Raw genomic sequence first — 19,957 nt, 5'->3', positions numbered from 1 at the left:
TCAAGGACTATAGGAAATTCTCATAAAACCTGATCTCTGAACTTGCTATCACTTGTTTCTATTCTATTCTGGTACTAATAGCTCACCTTATATCCATTAAGATTCAAGGCGCATTTTTATCTGCTGTAGACCAGGCATAAATACTCGCACCTAAATGTCAAAGAGTTGATTCGATATGCTCGGAAAGCTTCCATGAAGAAGGATAGAAACTTGGCCATGTCGACAGCAAGTCCGAATCTCATTTTCAGTACTAAAGCTGATATGATAAGAAGTTAAATATTGTGCAATGCAGTTGAAGAAGAAACCAATTTGATACAAAGTGTTCTGAAAAAAAATGTAAATCTGACCAATGATGATTCGGCAACCATTGCATAAAACGAAATCTGTAATGCCGTGTGTTCAACACATTCTGATTGTCACAAAAAAAAATTTTTGTATAATCTCTGAGTGCCCAGATGCCATATAGAACAGCATTTAGCACACACCATTTCTTATGCATTTTCACCCTTAAATGCTGGTGACCTATACAAAATTACCCTCGTAGGATCAGACTTAAGATTTCTTGAAGAAAGGCGGAAGAGAGAGAGAGATTTAAATACCACCAAGGCATAAATGTGTTTTCTTGTAACAAATGCACAGGAGACAAGTCTCGTTCAACTGAAAGGAAGTTCTGGCTTAGGATGAAGATGAAAGGGTATAGTAAATACTTCTTCACAGAAAGGGTGGTGAATGAGTGGAATGGCCTCCCAATGGAGAACAATTGTTTCTGACCAAGAAAACATGAGAAGGCACACAGGATCTCTAACGGAGAGAAAGGGATAGTAGATGGTATGGAAGGGTCTTACGGTCTTTACCTGCCATCATTTTCTGTATTTCTAAACACTCATTGTTTTCAGTAACTTCACAAAGAAAGGAAGCATTTTAGCAGTCATTTATTTCATACAAGCTGCACAGGCTGATAGAGACCCTCCTATTACAGAGCCATAATTTTCCACATAGACTGTGCGTCCTTTGTAAGATATGCAGTTGCAGTATACCCATGCAGCTGTGTTTATAAAGTATTTCAGATTGGAAATATCCTTGTGGTAGCCTCCCTAAAGTCATGCTGGCTCAATTTGATCTTGCTCACTCTGCTGCTGGAAATTACTGGAAAGATCCACGGTGTTCTCAGAACAAGGAAAAGATAGAAAACACAGTTGTTATTATAGTAAACCACTTCAAGACTGATGGTAACAGCCAAAAGCAGTTACAGCCCAAAATATTTTTAATTTTTTGAAAAAGCAGCTTTGACCATCAGTGTTCCTTAAGAAATTAAAAGTAACTGTATTTTCCTTCAGTATTCAGTGCTTGGTCATCTTTTAGGAAAGAACTGGATAACTCTGTGTGTAATGGAAATTATCAGCAGCATATGTAAAATCTACAATATTCAGGTGGCAACTTTTTTTTTTTAGTTACTTTAGCTCATACCTTTCCAGTTGTAGTTCAAGACAAGCCACATTCAGGTACAGTAGGCATTCTCTGTATGTGGAGGACTTGCAGTCTATGTTTGTAACTAAGGGACTTAAGTGACTTTCCCAAGGACACAAGGTGTGATGTGAGATTTGAACCCTCACTTCCCTGGTTCTCGGCCAACTCCTCTAATCTCAATTTAAGCCTAATATGCATTCTTACAAGATGAACAGCTGGCATCAGGAGAAGAGAAATGTTAAATTTAGCATATCACAGCATATAGCTTCTGTTCATCCTAAGAGATGACAGCAGAATAAGTTACACACAGGAAACACACACAGATTCGCCATCTCATATAGAAGCTGCAATGAAGATGGGAAATAATTATAAGAACACAAACATCCCTATAGTCAGTGCTGGCTCTTGAATTTCTATTTAGCAGACACCTTTCTTAATAGTTTACTAAAGGTCTCTGGGGAAAAATGGGAGCTTAGTAAAACCGGACTTCTGGTGGATCCTCTTCTACTTCTATCCCTCTGCCTGTTGGCGTACCTCAGGGTTCTGTTCTTGGTCCCCTCCTCTTTTCTATCTACACTTCTTCCCTTGGTTCATTAATCTCATCCCATGGCTTTTCCTACCATCTCTATGCTGATGACTCCCAAATCTACCTTTCTACCCCTGATATCTCACCTTGCATCCAAACCAAAGTTTCAGCGTGCTTGTCTGACATTGCTGTCTGGATGTCTCAACGCCACCTGAAATTAAATATGACCAAAATCGAGCTTCTCATTTCCCCCCCTAAACCCACCTCCCCACTCCCCCCGTTTTCTATTTCTGTTGATGGCTCTCTCATTCTCCCTGTCTCCTCAGCTCGAAACCTTGGGGTCATCTTTGACTCTTCTCTCTCCTTCTCTGCTCATATCCAGCAGATTGCCAAGACCTGTCGTTTCTTTCTTTACAACATCCGTAAAATCCGCCCCTTTCTTTCCAAGCACTCTACCAAAACCCTCATCCACATCCTTGTCACCTCTCGTTTAGACTACTGCAATCTGCTTCTTGCTGGCCTCCCACTTAGTCACCTCTCCCCTCTCCAGTCAGTTCAAAACTCTGCTGCCCGTCTCGTCTTCCGCCACGGTCGCTTTACTCATACTACCCCTCTCCTCAAGACCCTTCACTGGCTCCCTATCCGTTTTCGCATCCTGTTCAAACTTCTTCTACTAACCTATAAATGTACTCACTCTGCTGCTCCCCAGTATCTCTCCACACTCATCCTTCCCTACACCCCTTCCCGTGCACTCCGCTCCATGGATAAATCCTTCTTATCTGTTCCTTTCTCCACTACTGCCAACTCCAGACTTCGCGCCTTCTGTCTCGCTGCACCCTACGCCTGGAATAAACTTCCTGAGCCCCTACGTCTTGCCCCATCCTTGGCCACCTTTAAATCTAGACTGAAAGCCCACCTCTTTAACATTGCTTTTGACTCGTAACCACTCGCCTCCACCTACCCTCCTCTCTTCCTTCCCGTTCACAGTAATTGATTTGCTTACTTTATTTATTTTTTGTCTATTAGATTGTAAGCTCTTTGAGCAGGGACTGTCTTTCTTCTATGTTTGTGCAGCGCTGCGTACGCCTTGTATAACTGCGGGTCCAAAAAATATAAGGTGCACTGATACGGGTTACACTATCATTCTATAATGGAATTTGAGCACCCAAATGCCACTGAATAATAGGCTCTTGTTGTTTGGCTTGGAGACTTAAATGGAGAGGCTCACTTATAGACCTGCCTCCTAAATGGTCAATGTACATAAGGGCATAAAGCTGGTATTCTGTGGCAGATTAACACATTGATGTGGTATTACCACCTGTAATGCAAGACCTGATATGTCATTCCTTTATCCTCCCACCTCATCCACTGTAAGTTAATTCTCTGGCCCTGCAACTGCACTCCACCCTATCAGAATGAAAGGTTTTCCCAAATTCTCCTTCCCATCCTCCAGGTCAGGATCCTATCTAAAGCTCACAAGCAACTGAAAAATGCACAAAATCACTACTGCTCTCCAGCTTAACCAACTATATCGTACTCTACTAGTTATCCTCATGTGGGCCTGTGTCAACAAAGCGCTCTCTGTCCCCATAAACTGCTATTGAGCTATATATGGTATAAGCAAGGGGACAAAAAAGGGTTTGGGCAGTCTGCATAGACTATATCTTTCAGAGTAGCAAAGAGGGGATCAACTCTGAAGGGGATTCTTTCAATCTAGGAGGAAGGACTGCGCATTTTGTCCATTAGATTGTAAGCTCCTTTGAGCAGGGACTGTCCTTCTTTGTTAAACTGTACAGTGCTGCGTAACCCTTGTAGCGCTTTAGAAGTGTTAAGTAGTAGTAGTAAGGAGTTATGGAAGGTGGGATTATATCGTGGACAACTTCATGCAATAACGAAAAAAAAAAACTTCAATAATAACTACACCTCAGGGAGCTCTAGGTAAGTTTTAACTTAAGCACGGGGCGGAGAGAGGGAAGTTAATGCAAATCACAGCACATAAAGCAATTTGATTAACCCCATTTTAATTAACTGCATTGCATGTTATGCAACTCATTAACATTATCTCATTAGTCCCATTAACTCAGTGTTAATATTAACACAGATTAATGCACAAGTACGTTAAAGCTAATTAAACACATTTTAAAGTGCATTAATACTGCATTAGCTGTAATCCATTTTAGTATATAGGCCACTTTCATCCACCACATATATATGACACAAAGGATATGAGCCTTTTTCTTCTTGGAGAGCTCTTCCTGCCAAAGCTCATGGCGCTTCAGTTCATGGTCAATGATGTTCATGCAAAGTGCGCCAATCTTGTAGTGTGTGATTAGGCCATGAAACTGAGAGAAGCTGCAGAGAGAGGAACAGATCACACCAGTGTTGCATGCAGGACAGCAAACCAGCCAGCACTTTTACCTAAGAGATATTGAAATGTAGCTGCCAAGCAAGTCCTTTACCAGCACGTATGACATACAGCGAATGTTAAACACAGAAAACATTAAAGATCATAGTGGCCATTGCTAGCAACTGAAAAAAACGATTAGGAATGTTGTCATAATGAGAGGGGTGTTATCATCAGCTCAAATGGCTGCATGAGTCATGTGCCCTGCAGGGCCCCTAAAAAACTCCATTAAATCCAAGCTTTGCCGAAGCATATCTCACCCATTTTTGTAGCGATACCTTTATTAACAGCATTTTCTTAATCTGGCGGGAATCGGTTTGACGAGATAGCCTGAACATGACAGGAAGCCCAACCATGAGAGAGAGAGTGGGTGCCATGGGAGACAGATGCAAACCTAATTTCCCTTGGGATAGCTACAGAATGGCTACTTGCTATCAAGGGTGACATTTCAGCTGCTCGGGTGAAGAACGTAGCAATGGCATCAGATCTCAGGGCAGACGTCATAGCGGTGGGCTGGCATCTGGATGAAGCTAAAGCAAGTGCTGATGAGCATGCAGAGGCGACTGAGACTTAGAGAAACAGATGGCTAATTTAGAAAACAAGAACAGTGAGGTGGTGGCTAAAACTGAGCACCTCAAAACCAGTGCTGTAATTTTTGATTGGGGGATCCCTGAAACTGATGTTGACTAAAAAAAATGTTATACAGAAATTTAAGGTCATACTGGCGACATTAAAGCGGGTAGGGGAGGCACTGTCTGTCAAACCAGAGTGAGTGCACTGGGCCTTGGGTGAAGTAAGATTCAAGTCTGTCGTTCGAACTTTGGGTGTAATGTTGGACTGTGAATTAAATATGCAAGCATACACAGATCATGTGATTTCTACTGCTTTTTTTCAATTACGAGTATTGAGTAAACTAAAAGGAATGACACCAGCATACAATTTTCATATAGTAGTGCAACATCTGGTAATTCACTTTACTTAAGTCTAAACACGACTAAAACTGTTTAGAACGCAGCAGCACGTTTGATTGGAGTAAAGAGGTTTGAGCATCTCTCTCCCACTTTGAGATGCTTACACTGGTTACCAGTGAGATTTCATGTACAATAATAGATTCCGACTTTGATACATCAATGCATTTATGGTAAAGTTCCACAATATTTTGTGGATTCTTTACTCATGTATGCGTCGCAATGAGAATTACACTCTACGGTGAAGAAACAACTGCAAATTGTTTGCCTGCAATAAAAAAAATTGTGCATTTTCTATGCTGGAGCTTGTTTGTGGAACTGTCTGCCAGGCTATTTAAGACTTTGTGTAGGTTTTCAGAAATTTAAAAAACTGTTGAAGGCTTTTTGTTTTATGAAAGCATATATGAATGATTAGGGATTGATTATCTCAACAGCTCTTGTGTCTATGTTAATGATGTATCGACTATATGAAATTTTATTGACTGTTACTATTGGTGGTCTTTTTATATTATGTATGTTTTTATTGTTAATTGTTTTAAATAAATAAACAAACCTGCCTAAAAGCATAATACTTGTTTTCATAGCTATACCACCAAAGAACTGATTACAAGCAAAGTCAGAGGCATGGGGTCACTTCTGTGGTACTCTCACTCTGTGGATATTTCCCCCCACCAGCCCGGGAAGAAAAGATCTGCAGCACATTACAACGAAGCTGAGAGAAAAGAAAAAAAAAACCCATTAGGTACAAAGAACTTGTCCCTTTGAGATGGCCTTTAGTGTCAGTGGCAGAACATAGGCTGTGTGAGAGGGAAGAGGTGATCCAGGCCATGGAGGAGGCTGAACTGTCCTGGCTACCCAGACTGGAGCCTGCATAGTCAAAAAAATAAATAAAATAAAATCACTTCTGTGCAAATAGCAGGTCAAGAGGAAACTATGGCATGAGCCTGAAGGAGCTCCAGACGAGGAAGGAGGAGAGACGTTGTGTGTCTGAAGTTTGTTCACCTTTGGTAAAAAGAACTCCCAGCTGGACTTCAGGGCCTGGACTTTACAGCAGCTGAATGCAAAGAAGCTGGGGCGTGGAACTCATTGGTGTGAATAAGGGGGTAAAGTAATTAAGGGGGTAATACAATATGAATGTGGGGTAAAGAAGAGAGCCTATGGTTTGTGAGATTGCTATGTGAGGAAGGGGTAGACAGCTAGATAGCTTTATGTCCAAATTTTATCAATGGTTTGTTCATCATTTTGCAGTCCCTCTAGCTGACCTGCTCAATTAAGTTTCGATGGGGGGGAACCCTGTCAGGCACAATGGGATTTATCAATTGCCTTTATAAAAAAATTCACTCAACGTGGTGGACAACAGGTACAGCTTATGTTGTGCTAATAGCATAACAGTGAAATGACAAACTGTAAACAACATTTTTAAAAAAAGAAGTAACCTTGGATATAGGCAAAGTCCATTATTGTCAAATTCAACATCCATAAATAATTCCTACAGTACCTAAAATAGCCATGTTTCACCCTAAGGCTGCACCAGGGAATACACATACACACAGTAAGATCACCAAACAGAAGACGTAGATGTAGTGGAAGTAAATTTCAAAACTAATGCACAAATGTAACCAGAGCCTGACGTGGCCACATTATACGTATACGGCTACATCAGGGGCAGTTGTTAAAGATAAATAACTAAACAAAATCTGAAATAAATCATAAAAACTTTTAGAAAATAAGTATGCATGATCATAACATAAAATATTAGCATGATTGTGTAGTGACATTCTAGTCAAAATGTAACAGTACAAGCAAAGTTTTCACAGTGTACATTAAAACAACAGTGACACAACTGCTTAAAAATTAATTTGAAATACACAAACAGTCAGACGAGTACAGATCCTTCAAGAATACAGCCAAAGACATTAGTGACAGAGACATGCAAAAACCACACAGCAGAGTCTAGTGTCTACATGCTTATATAATAGCAAATGTCCTCATAGTGACATACTAGAGCAGTACATGTGTTCCATGCAGTGTGCTTTTTTGTAAAGGATCTAACTCAAACAATGTATTTGATGAAGTAGATGATGGCACCTACCTAGAGGGGAATCAAATCACACTTGCTTCGCTCTAGTAAAGAAAACTGGCAAATCTAAAATCCAAAGCCACAATTTAAGTAAAATTCATATAATCCAAGTACCAGCAGTCTTAGCAGCAACCAAAAATGAATAAATTAGGTAGCTTAGTATCAGCTATTTGGCAAAATGTGGCCAATTCCGGCTCTGGTTACGTCTCTGTTTTCTATTTGGTGATCTACTCTGTGTATGCGTCACTCATAGCTCTGTATATCCTCCCATTGTTCCAAGTGATCAGGGAATATACTTTGTAAGCTCTTTGAGCAGGGACTGTCCCTCTATGTTGAATTGTACAGCGCTGCGTAACCCTAGTAGCGCTTTAGAAATGTTAAGTAGTAGTAGTACTGAAATAAAAACAAAAATAATTGAATGCACTCTTATCAAGTCACGCTAGCGGTTCCCGCTCGGCAATCTGGACGGAGCCCATTCAAAGTAAATGGGCTTCATCAGCATTGCCGCTAGCGCAGCTTAATAAAAAAGGCCCTAAATTTTATTTTGTTATATCTTTGTATAACCTCGTTTCTATTAATTTCCTTTATTCCTTCAGATATACACCAAAAGTATTTTCTAAACACTCAAACAGAACGGGATTTTGGGATGATATTCTGGCATGTATTTGAGCAGAGGCAGTCGGGGACAGAAGGAGAAGGACTGCTAATAAAGAAAGCACACAAAACCAGACACCTGGGTTACTGCTTTCTGCACAGTACCAGAAGATCTTGGGCCACCTCTACAATTATTTTGGGTCAATATTACAACTGAAATGAGAATAGATTTTATATTCTTTATACCTGACTGCTTAATGTACTATGTCAATCATGATAAGTACATAAGTAATGCCATACTGGGAAAAGACCAAGGGTCCATCGAGCCCAGCATCCTGTCCACGACAGCAGCCAATCCAGGCCAAGGGCACCTGGCAAGCTTCCCAAACATACAAACATTCTATACATGTTATTCCTGGAATTGTGGATTTTTCCCAAGTCCATTTAGTAGCGGTTTATGGACTTGTCCTTTAGGAAACCGTCCAACCCCTTTTTAAACTCTGCTAAGCTAACCGCCTTCACCACTTTCTCCGGCAACGAATTCCAGAGTTTAATTACACGTTGGGTAAAGAAAAATTTTCTCCGATTTGTTTTAAATTTACTACACTGTAGTTTCATCGCATCTTTAATGTAATACCACTTGTATCTCTCACTCCGGAAATGGCAATCGCTATGACGGAACAATGTAAGCCACATTGAGCCTGCAAATAGGTGGGAAAATGTGGGATACAAATGCAACAAATAAATAAATAAAGCTGGTAATCTGGGCAAGTCACTTAACCCTCCATTGCACCATGTAAGCCGCATTGAGCCTGCCATGAGTGGGAAAGCGCGGGGTACAAATGTAACAAAAAAAAAAAAAAAGGTCATTTTGCACAGTAACCGATGATGCAAACTGCCCTTGTTACTGGGCCAAGATGGGTACAGAATCATCTCAGTCCTCCAGCTAGGACAAATAATGGTCAGCTCACACACTGGGCATCTACGGTCATCAGGGTGGAGCCCAAATTAAAGGAATATAGGCCTGACGTAATGTTTCTAAATATTACGATAGGAGAAATAAGCAGAAAGTCAAACATCACATCAAAAGCTACTCATAAAAATGCTATTGAACTTGGGTTACCTAAACAAAATAATATAATATAATTTAATAAATCAACTCAACAAAAAAGTGGTAAAAAAGACCTCAGTATAAACGTTTCACACACTTGGCCATCTGGTTCTATAGGTAAACATTTTGAATCATAGGTCAAAAAATCCACTCTACAAAATACTTGTTAAAATTTTCAACAAAATGTTTTGGGGAAAAAAGGATGTCCCAGTTCAAATACCAAACATCAAAGGTGGGTCCCATAGCACTTTTCTGACTCACAGCAATGTCTTCAAAAGGCACCACAAATTATATTAAAATTATTTAATTTATCTTGCCAAATGCATTGTACTGTCAGTCATAATATCTTTTCAAACAGCATAACTCCAGACAGGGGGTGCCCTCTGATTCACTGAGGTTGCTTTAGGGGTTAAATGTCCCTGGCACAGGAGGAGTAAAACTTGGAATGTTGAGAGGAATATCTTAACTCCCCTCCCCCATACCACCTGATGTAATTAAATGCTTTAAAATTGTAAATGGGCGAACTGAGGAAATTGCTCTTGACCTGTTTTCTTCTTTAAATTTTAAAATCTCTCTCTCTCTCTTCTCATATATATTGATATATTTTGAGCTGGTAGTGATTATATATATTTTGTTTTGCTTTGCTTTTCCTCATACTATGTGATCAGGCTCCATTTTTCTGTTTTGATAGCACTTGGAGAGTTTGCATTTTCTTCTAATTGTTAAAAATGAATAAAATGCAAATTGGACAAAACATGAATAAAATTCTCTCTGACAAAACATAAAAACTAAAGTTATGATCACACAATCATAATTCTGCATCCATGACAACACACCCATCAGAGCTCGCAACAGAGATGGAAGAGGAGTGGTGGTAGGCAGGGAGGAATAGTAAAATAGGGAAATCAGGCATAGGGAAGTAGGAAATATCCACAGAAGAATAAAAATAATATTGAGGGGACACAGTGGCAAAAGAAGGCTTATTATAGATAACTTACCTAGAAAAGCAGAAGAAAATATAAATAATGTTTGTAGCAAGTTCCACACTCTGCTTCCAGTCTTCCCTTAATACTCTTGCTAAAGCTCCCAGTGCAGTTTCTGGGAGAAAAAAAAGAAAAGGAACCACTCATATCACTAAACCTCTTAGGTCAATAGGTTAGTACATAAGTAATGCCATACTGGGAAAAGACCAAGGGTCCATCGAGCCCAGCACCTTGTCCACGACAGCGGCCAATCCAGGCGGTTTATGGACTTGTCCTTTAGGAAACCGTCCAACCCCTTTTTAAACTCTGCTAAGCTAACCGCCTTCACCACATTTTCCGGCAATGAATTCCAGAGTTTAATTACACGTTGGGTGAAGAAAACTTTTCTCCGATTTGTTTTAAATGTACTACACTGTAGTTTAATCGCATGCCCCCTAGTCCTAGTATTTTTGGAAAGCGTGAACAGACGCTTCACATCCACCTGTTCCACTCCACTCATTATTTTATATACCTCTATCATGTCTCCTCTCAGCTGTCTCTTCTCCAAGCTGAATAGCCCTAGCCTCCTTAGTCTTTCTTCATAGGGAAGTCGTCCCATCCCCGCTATCATTTTAGTCGCCCTTCGCTGCACCTTTTCCAATTCTACTATATCTTTCTTGAGATGCGGCGACCAGAATTGAACACAATACTCAAGGTGCGGTCGCACCATGGAGCGATACAACGGCATTATAACATCCTCACACCTGTTTTCCATACCTTTCCTAATAATACCCAACATTCTATTCGCTTTCCTAGCCGCAGCAGCACACTGAGCAGAAGGTTTCAGTGTGTTATCGACGACGACACCCACAAAAAAATAAGAGATGCTCTTATCCTTAAGCATATGCACCCGAGCATGCCCTTCCTACATTCTCCCTCTCTCTGTCTGCTCTGCTTTCAGATCACCCTCCCCACAGTGATAGGATGGTCCCAGCCTTTTCTATAATTGTCAACCAAATACCACCTGACTGCCCTTGTCCCCACCTCGTCTGAGCTGTGCTATTGGCAGAGTGGTGCCCAGTCTAGCTTGCACTCACCATTTCGCAGTAACTCCTCCAGGTTGTCTGGGTTGCGTGCCAGCTGCAGAATGAGTGCGGAACCGCGCACCTTATCAGGAATATCCTCATACAGTAACTCTATGTACTCATCCATATCATTAATATTGGCTACTTCATCAATCTGCAAATGTGACACAAGGAAAGTTAGGCACCTTCACATATTACCTTTCATCTCATGTAAAACCTTTGCTTTTGGTGGTAGGAACTGCACTTTGATTAGTTGATAAGTATTTAGTTATTTATTAGGATTTATTTACTGCCTTTTTTTAAAGAAATTCTCCCAAAGTAGTAAACAGCAAGAATAACCTGGACACAGGAAAATGGGTGTTGCAGACTCTAGTGCTTGTCTCAAATGTGAGGAGGTGGGGTCTCACTTATTGGTCTTGCTGTAAAAGCTCCAGTCTTTTTGGGAGGGTATAGCAGCATATATTGACAAGGTATTACAGCTACAAGTATTTAATTTCCCATGTCATTTGAAAGACTTTTTGTTTCATTTTGTTTAATTAGTTTTATTTTCCTATTGTTTCAGGAAGCAATGTTAATAATGCTAACTCGTCACAACATAGGAGATAATCTGAAATGTCTGAGGGTTTTTTTTCCCCGTTTCAGAATTAAAAATGACATGAAACATAGGAAGTGTCGTTGATAGTTCTCATGTCACATCAAATAAATGCATATCGCTATTAAATTGCTTATTTTTCTGCCTGGCGTGGGGATATAAATGCACGAAAGACATAGTTCTGCTCCTGAAGAGCAGCACGCAGTTCTTTGGCTGGTGGTTTTGAAATAATGGCATACCGATGGTCTGATTCTATAATTTCCCCCCAGGTCTCTAGACCAAGTCCCTGCCCAGTAATTGAATGCTGTACCATTCTTTCAGAGAAGGAAAGGGTTGGACTTTCCCATTTTCCCCCACCAAATGCCTAAGCAAGATGAACCCACGCTATTCTCACTGACAAAATACTCCAGAGGACATTCCTGCTGGAAATCCAGCATTTCCTATCATGGGCAACCAACCACCTAGAACAGCACCAATTCATATTCTTTTTCTTATGAATCCATTTCCATGGTTTCTGCATAGACTTTGCCAGGGTAAATCGACAAATAATATTTGTCTGTGACAAATAATACACTGGGGTGAGAAGTATGTAACTAAGCTGTAATAGGCTAGACAAACCCTGTTCCACACCCAGCAAACAGTGGTCTGTGTCCTTTAGCCAGTCATAGATTTGACTTAAGTGGCAGGCTTTAAAAAACACAATCCAAGTCCAGAACAGCTAACCCCCCCCCCCACCCCCCACCTCCCACCTTGTATGGGCATGTCTCAATATTTTCCATCGCACCCGAGCCTTCCTACTATACCATAAAAATTGTCTCCAATGTTTGTCAAAAAAGATTTTATCAGGTGGCTAAATGTACAGTGGAGCAGACTGCTAGATAATATAGCCACTTCAGGAGGAGTGCTATCTTATAAAGGGCTACTCTACCCAACAGTGATAAGGCTAGATTCATCCAATTACATAGCATCTGTTTAGATAAGTCAAAAACTTAGCTTAATGGTCTTAGGCTCTAAGACCATTAAGCTACGTTTTTTGATCATTGTTATATCATTTATAAGACTGCACATTTTGACACGCAAATAGGAAAAATATGTGCAATGATTAGCGGCCAATGGACAAGATAAAGACGATTCGGTTTGTGACAGTCCTTAAGAATACCTAGGAGCACATAAAAAAAACTTTAAAAACAAAAGTTTTTCTAACAGCACTTGTGCACTGAGAGCATTGAATAATTTCCATCATTATGTGATATATAGGGATGTTAACCAACAACAGGATCCATCACCATGTTAAAATCACCACATAGAATAAGAGGTATATCCCCAAATGCCATACACTTCTGCGAAAGGTGCAACAGAAAATGGTTACCACCTATGCCTTCCAGATCCTTAACAACTTTCTCCACTGCACCCAAAAGAGTCTTGCCAAGCAAAATTGCCACTCCTACTCTTCGTTGCCCAGAGGAGGTATAGTCTACTTCACATACCCAATATTTTTGCAATTTCTGGTGCCCATTGTCATCCATGTTTCATGTAAACAAACCAAATGGATTTTCTGTCTACATAATTCAGTCTGGACTGGTCTGGTTATGGAAGAAAAGGAAACTCACATTTACACTTGCTCTTTAGCACACACAGGTTTATTTATGGGCATGCACTTGTATTTTGAAGATATATGCACAAGTGAAAACCCTTTTCCCAGGAATACCACCACTCAGTCTGAGTAAACTTACGTGCATAAAGGATATAAATGCTTACATTTATCCATTCAGCAGGCAGCAGTTTTATAACAGCTCATTTCCACACATAAAGCTTTTGTTTTACCTGCAGAAATGCTTCTGAAAATTACCTCTCCGGGGAAACAGACACGTGCTCCTATTGCCTCAACCAGAATGAACTCTTTAGTTCACTTCTTTTTGCACAATCACAATATAATATTTCTTAAGTCAGAAGAGATGAACCTCACAGTACTGCTAACCTATAATATCCCCATGGAGCATAGCATTTCCTTTCTGGAATTGATACATCCTACCGTTTCTATCATACTGGGTGCCCAGATACAAAGTACGCCCCCACCAGTAAAACCATATTTCACAGGGTACACAGATCTGTACGGCACGCTGACTGACTTGAGGAACAGACCTTACCTCCATGCCTTCAAAAGGGGGTGGATCTTTAGGCTTGCTAGTCTTCTTTTCTTTCTTTTCTGTGGTAAAACCATGGAGAATGAGTTATTAGTAAACATGGTCAACGACTCCAAGATTTTTCCAAAATGTATGGAAGTACCGACACCTCAGTGAGTAAGGCAGCGGGAGAACATCATCTTTGTCCCTCCTGCTAAAATGCACTTCACTTCTGCACACAGCCCTACCTTTCCCTGAAGGCGAGTCCCTGCGATTCTGAAGGTAATACAACAGCTGCTCCACCTCTGCCAGTTTAGAAGGATGAATGAGCTTGCACTCCTCCACCACCTTGCGAGCCAGGGAAGCAATGTCAGTGTTGGAATTCAAGCACTTCAGTCGAATGCTACAGGAATCAATCAACATAGTTTCCTCATTAACAAGAAGCAGCTGGTATCTTTCAACCTATCAGTCAATCAGGAGCCACAATTCAAATCTACCTGGAATTTAAAAAGGTACTAACACAGATCTGGGGGTCTCGCTTGCATCATGGGACGTGAGGGCTGCGCTGCACGGTATCAGGGCACTGGTGATGGATGAACGACTGAGAGAATGTGGATACCAAGTGATCCTGCGGGGTTATATGGCGAGAGCCCAGTTAGCCCATATAGCGGGAGAAGGTGATTCGACATGTCTGAAGTTTGGGGAGAGGCCCTGTACGTATTATCATGCAATATGAAAATGCCCGGCGGTAAGAACTTTCTGGCAAAGGGTAAGTTTTTTGATTAGACTGGGGCATAAGATCCTGGGTACGGAAGAGCAGTTTCTGTTGGATAGACCTAGAGCCTTTGCTCCCCTGGGACGTCACGCAGGTCTGCTATGTAGGAAACTGAGCTTGGTAGGTCGTAAGGTAAAATTATGTATCATACCTGATAATTTTCTTTCCATTAATCATAGCTGATCAATCCATAGACTGGTGGGTTGTGTCCATCTACCAGCAGGTGGAGATAGAGAGCAATCCTTTTGCCTCCCTATATGTGGTCATGTGCTGCCGGAAACTCCTCAGTATGTCGATATCCAAGTTCCATCCGCAGGACTCAGCACTTAGGAGAATTACACCCACAAAGGGACACTCTGCCCAGCTCACCACCGCCGAAACGGGGGAGGGGAATTAACCCAGCTCATCCCCACACAAGTGGGGGAGGGGAATCCGTCCAGCTCATCCCCGCGGAGCGGGGGAGGGACACCACCCCGCCGATGCGGGGGGATCTGGCTTATCCTGCAACCGCAACCGCGGGAGGAGCTGACTGACCCTAACACCGCCGAAGCGGGAGGGGTACAAAGCTGCCCTACAGCCGCACGAAGCGGGAGGGAGCGCCGGCAGAATTTATGTCTCAATCCAGCCCCGTAAAACGGAGGGGAGAGGAATGCAGCAGCTCACTGTAACACAAACTCGTCTCAACTCTTGAAGAATCCAATTGAAAAAAAAACTTGAACACGAAGTCCTCCTGAACAGGAACTGAAGACTAAACTTGAACCTGAAATGCAACCAGAATATAAACAGTACAGATATCTGGGAGGGGCTATGGATTGATCAGCTATGATTAATGGAAAGAAAATTATCAGGTATGATACATAATTTTACCTTCCATATCATCATGCTGATCAATCCATAGACTGGTGGGATGTACCGAAGCAGTACTCACCCAGGGCGGGACATTGAAATCCCTGACCGCAACACTGAAGCTCCAAACCGGGCCTCCGCCCGAGCAGCCACATTCAAGCGGTAATGCCTGGAGAAGGTATGGGCCGATGCCCAAGTTGCTGCCTTGCATATCTCTTCCAAGGAGACGGACCCGGCCTCTGCCATCGAGGCCGCCTGAGCTCTAGTGGAGTGAGCCTTCAGCTGAATAGGCGGCACCTTCCCCGCCTCCACATAAGCCGCTGCAATGGCTTCCTTGACCCATCTTGCCACTGTAGGCTTAGCAGCCTGCAGACCCTTACGAGGACCTGCAAACAGGACAAACAGATGATCCGATTTCCGGAAATCATTGGTCACTTCCAAGTATCTGATGATGACTCGTCTCACATCCAGATATTTCAGAGCAGAGTATTCCTCTGGGTAGTCCTCCCTACGAAAGGAAGGGAGACAGAGCTGCTGATTCACATGGAAGCGAGAAACAATCTTGGGCAGGAAGGAAGGCACTGTGTGAATAGTCACTCCTGCCTCAGTGAACTGCAGAAAAGGCTCTCGACATGAGAGTGCCTGGAGCTCGGAAACTCTTCTGGCTGAAGTGATAGCCACCAAAAAGACTGCTTTCAACGTCAGGTCTTTCAGAGATGCCCTCGACAAGGGTTCAAAAGGCGGCTTCTGCAAGGCTCTTAGCACCAGGTTGAGATTCCACGCAGGCACTACTGAGTGCAGAGGAGGGCGCAGGTGATTAACTCCACATCTGGCTGCGAAGCCAGGGAATCACCCTTCAGGCGGCCCCTGAAGCAAGCCAGAGCCGCTACCTGGACTTTAAGGGAACTGAGCGACAGGCCTTTCTCCAGACCTTCTTGCAGGAACGCCAGCACTGAAGAAATTGGAGCAGTGAAGGGAGAAAGTGAGCCTGCTTCACACCACGCTGCAAAGGTACGCCAAACCCTGGCGTAAGCAGTAGAAGTAGAGCGCTTCCTCACTCTCAGCATAGTGGCGATGACCTTGTCTGAGAAACCCTTCTTCCTCAGATGCTGCCGCTCAATAGCCAGGCCGTAAGACCAAAGGGGGAGGGATCCTCCATCACCACGGGACCCTGATGCAACAGGCCCTGCTCCACAGGCAGCCGCAGAGGGTCGTCCACTGAGAGCCTGATCAAGTCCGCATACTAGGGACGTCTGGGCCAGTCCGGACCCACCAGGATTATTCGGCCCGGATGCTTTGCCACCCGGTCTAGTACCCTGCCCAACATGGGCCAGGGCGGGAACACAGAGAAGCTCCTATGTCGGCCACTGTTGGAGAAGAGCATCTACTCCCAGAGATCGAGGGTCCCGTCCTCTGCTGAAAAAGCGCGGCACTTGGCAATTGGCCGATGACGCCATCAGATCTAGGCTCGGCTGGCCCCAGCGCTTCGTGATGTCCAAGAACGCCTGAGCCGATAACTGCCACTCTCCGGGATCCAAGGTATGGCGACTGAGAAAGTCCGCCTTGACATTCATGACTCCGGCAATGTGGGCCGCTGACAGCTGTTCCAGGTTCGTATCCGCCCACTGGCATAGATTCATGGCTTCCTTGGCTAGAAGGGCGCTCTTGGTACCTCCCTGGCGGTTGACATAGGCCACAGCCGTGGCATTGTCCGACAGGACCCGTACTGGCTTCAACGCCAGTACCGGGAGGAACTCCAAAAGCGCCAACCGAATGGCTCTGAGTTCCAGGAGGTTGATAGACCACTTTGCCTCTGCAGGAGACCAGAGCCCCTGCGCTGTCCTTCCCAAGCAGTGGGCTCCCCAGCCCGTCAAAGAGGCGTCCGTCGTGACGACAATCCACTCCGGGGTCACAAGAGGCATCCCTGCAGAATTGTCTGTCTTCAGCCACCAGCTCAGCGCCTTGCGCACTGCTGGGTCCAAGGGAAGGCGCACAGCATAATCCTCCGACACCGGAGTCCAGCGCTGCAGCAGAGAGTGTTGTAGTGGTCTCATATGAGCCCTGGCCCAGGGCACTACTTCCATCGTGGCCGTCATAGAGCCCAACAGCTGCACATAGTCCCAAGCCCGAAGCGGAGAGGCTACTAGGAACTGGTCCACCTGAGCCTGAAGTTTGACAATCCGATTGTCCGGCAGGAACACTCTGCCCACTTGGGTGTCGAATCGAACTCCCAGATACTCCAGGGACTGAGTCGGGCGCAGCTGGCTTTTCTCCCAGTTGATGATCCACCCCAGGGAGCTCAAAAGAGCAATCACCCGGTCCACAGCTTTGCCGCACTCTGCATAAGAGGGGGCTCGGATCAACCAGTCGTCCAGATAAGGATGGACTTGTACTCCTTCCTTTCGTAGGAAGGCCGCGATGACCACCATTACTTTGGAGAAGGTCCGCGGAGCAGTAGCCAACCCGAACGGGAGGGCTCTGAACTGGAAGTGTCGGCCCAGGACTGCAAAACGCAGAAAGCGTTGATGAGGCGGCCAGATGGGAATATGCAAGTATGCTTCCTTGATGTCCAAGGATGCCAGGAACTCCCCTGCCTTCACTGCCGCTATAACAGAGCGGAGAGTCTCCATGCGAAAGTGCCGAACTTTCAAGACCCGATTGACCCCTTTGAGGTCGAGGATAGGCCGGACAGAACCTCCTTTCTTTGGTACCACAAAGTAAATGGAGTAACGTCCCTTGCCAAGCTGATTTTCTGGCACCGGAACAACCGCACCCAGGCGGATCAGATTGTCCAAGGTCTGCTGCACTGCCACAGCTTTGACCGGAGACTTGCAGGGAGAGAGTACAAACCCGTCTCTTAAGGGTCGGCAGAACTCTAGCTTGTAGCCGTCTCTGATGACTTCCAGCACCCAAGCGTCTGAAGTTACCCTGGTCCACTCGCCCAGAAACGAGGACAGGCGTCCTCCAATCTGCACTGGGCCATGGACCAGGACCCCGTCATTGGGCACTAGACCCTGGGGGAGGACCGGAGGGCGCACCTCCGGGACGGCGGTCTCTGCGAAAGGAATGCTGCTTGGGGGAGAAATTCCTCTTGAAGGAAGAGGGGGCAGAGGAGCCCGACTTGCCCGGGCGGTACCGACGGGCTTCCTGAAACCGTCCTCTGGAGATACCGGGGCGAGCACTGGCCCGAGCCCTGACCTCTGGTAACCTCTTGCCCTTAGACGTGCTGAGATCGGTCACAATTTTGTCCAGCTCGACCCCAAAGGGCAGCTTGCCTTTAAAAGGCAACTTAGCCAGGCGGGACTTAGAGGCATGGTCAGCAGACCAATGTTTCAGCCAAAGCCACCGCCGTGCAGAGACTGTCTGAGCCATACCTTTAGCCGAGGCTCTCAAGACATCATACAGTAAGTCTGCCAAATAAGCCAAGCCCGATTCCAGGGCCGGCCAATCAGCCCTCAAGGAAGGATCCGAGGGGGAAGCCCGCTGCACAATCGTCAGGCACGCCCTGGCCACATAGGAGCCGCAAACTGAGGCCTGCAAACTTAAGGCAGCCGCCTCGAAGGACGACCTTAAGGCTGCCTCCAATCTTCTGTCTTGGGCGTCCTTTAGGGCCGTGCCACCTTCCACCGGCAACGCCGTTTTCTTAGTCACCGCAGTGATTAAAGAATCCACGGTAGGCCAAAGAAAGGCCTCCCGTTCACTTTCAGGCAAAGGATAGAGGCGGGACATAGCCCTAGCCACTTTGAGGCTCGCTTCCGGGACATCCCATTGAGCCGAAATTAAGGTGTGCATGGCATCATGCACGTGGAAGGTTCTAGGCGGGCGCTTCGTCCCCAGCATAATGGCAGAGCCAACAGGGGCTGAGGGAGAGACGTCCTCTGGAGAGGAAACTACTACTACTACTATTTAGCATTTCTATAGCGCTACAAGGCATACGCAGCGCTGCACAAACATAGAAGAAAGACAGTCCCTGCTCAAAGAGCTTACAATCTAATGTTCAAAATGCTCATGGCCTGCACTAACAGGTTGGGCAAATCCTCTGAGCGAAAGATCCGCGCTGCAGAGGGGTCATCCGCTCCATCCGAGCGGGAATCCGTCTCCTCCAAGGAATCCCCAAAGGACCGTTGGGAGAACTCAGATACGCTGCCCTCATCTACATCAGAGGAGACAGAGTCCTCTAAGGCCTGTAAACGCCCTTCCGGGGGCCTCAACCCCTTTATCGGACAAGGGAGCAGGGGCAGCGTTTTGCATAAGGAAGGCCTGATGCAGCAGCAAAATAAACTCGGGGGAGAAACCCCCCAGACTGTGCACTTCAGCAGCCTGGGCCACAGCCCTAGACGCACCCTCAACCGGCGCTCGGAAGAGCGGGGGAGAAACATGCTGCGCATCCAAGATGGCATCCGGCGCGACACTCCGCGAATGAG

The 19,957-nt window shown here is 44.6% G+C and overlaps 1 protein-coding gene across 1 annotated transcript in view; it reads right to left on the bottom strand.

Annotated features, from left to right (window-relative positions):
• The window catches only part of KIFAP3 (kinesin associated protein 3), a 249,844-nt gene that overhangs the window by 208,654 nt on the left and 21,233 nt on the right, over window positions 1-19,957 (bottom strand). The window contains exons 3-7 of the mRNA XM_030206053.1: window positions 14,161-14,315; window positions 13,937-13,995; window positions 11,210-11,351; window positions 10,149-10,248; window positions 4,221-4,345 (exon numbers count right to left, since the gene is read on the bottom strand). Of these exons, the coding sequence (XP_030061913.1) occupies window positions 4,221-4,345; window positions 10,149-10,248; window positions 11,210-11,351; window positions 13,937-13,995; window positions 14,161-14,315 (581 nt within the window). The remainder of the gene's footprint in view (window positions 1-4,220; window positions 4,346-10,148; window positions 10,249-11,209; window positions 11,352-13,936; window positions 13,996-14,160; window positions 14,316-19,957) is intronic.

Source organism: Microcaecilia unicolor, chromosome 6, assembly GCF_901765095.1.
Source record: "Microcaecilia unicolor chromosome 6, aMicUni1.1, whole genome shotgun sequence".
Classification (NCBI taxonomy): Eukaryota; Metazoa; Chordata; class Amphibia; order Gymnophiona; family Siphonopidae; genus Microcaecilia; species Microcaecilia unicolor.
This window is presented reverse-complemented; position numbering and strand designations above follow the sequence as displayed.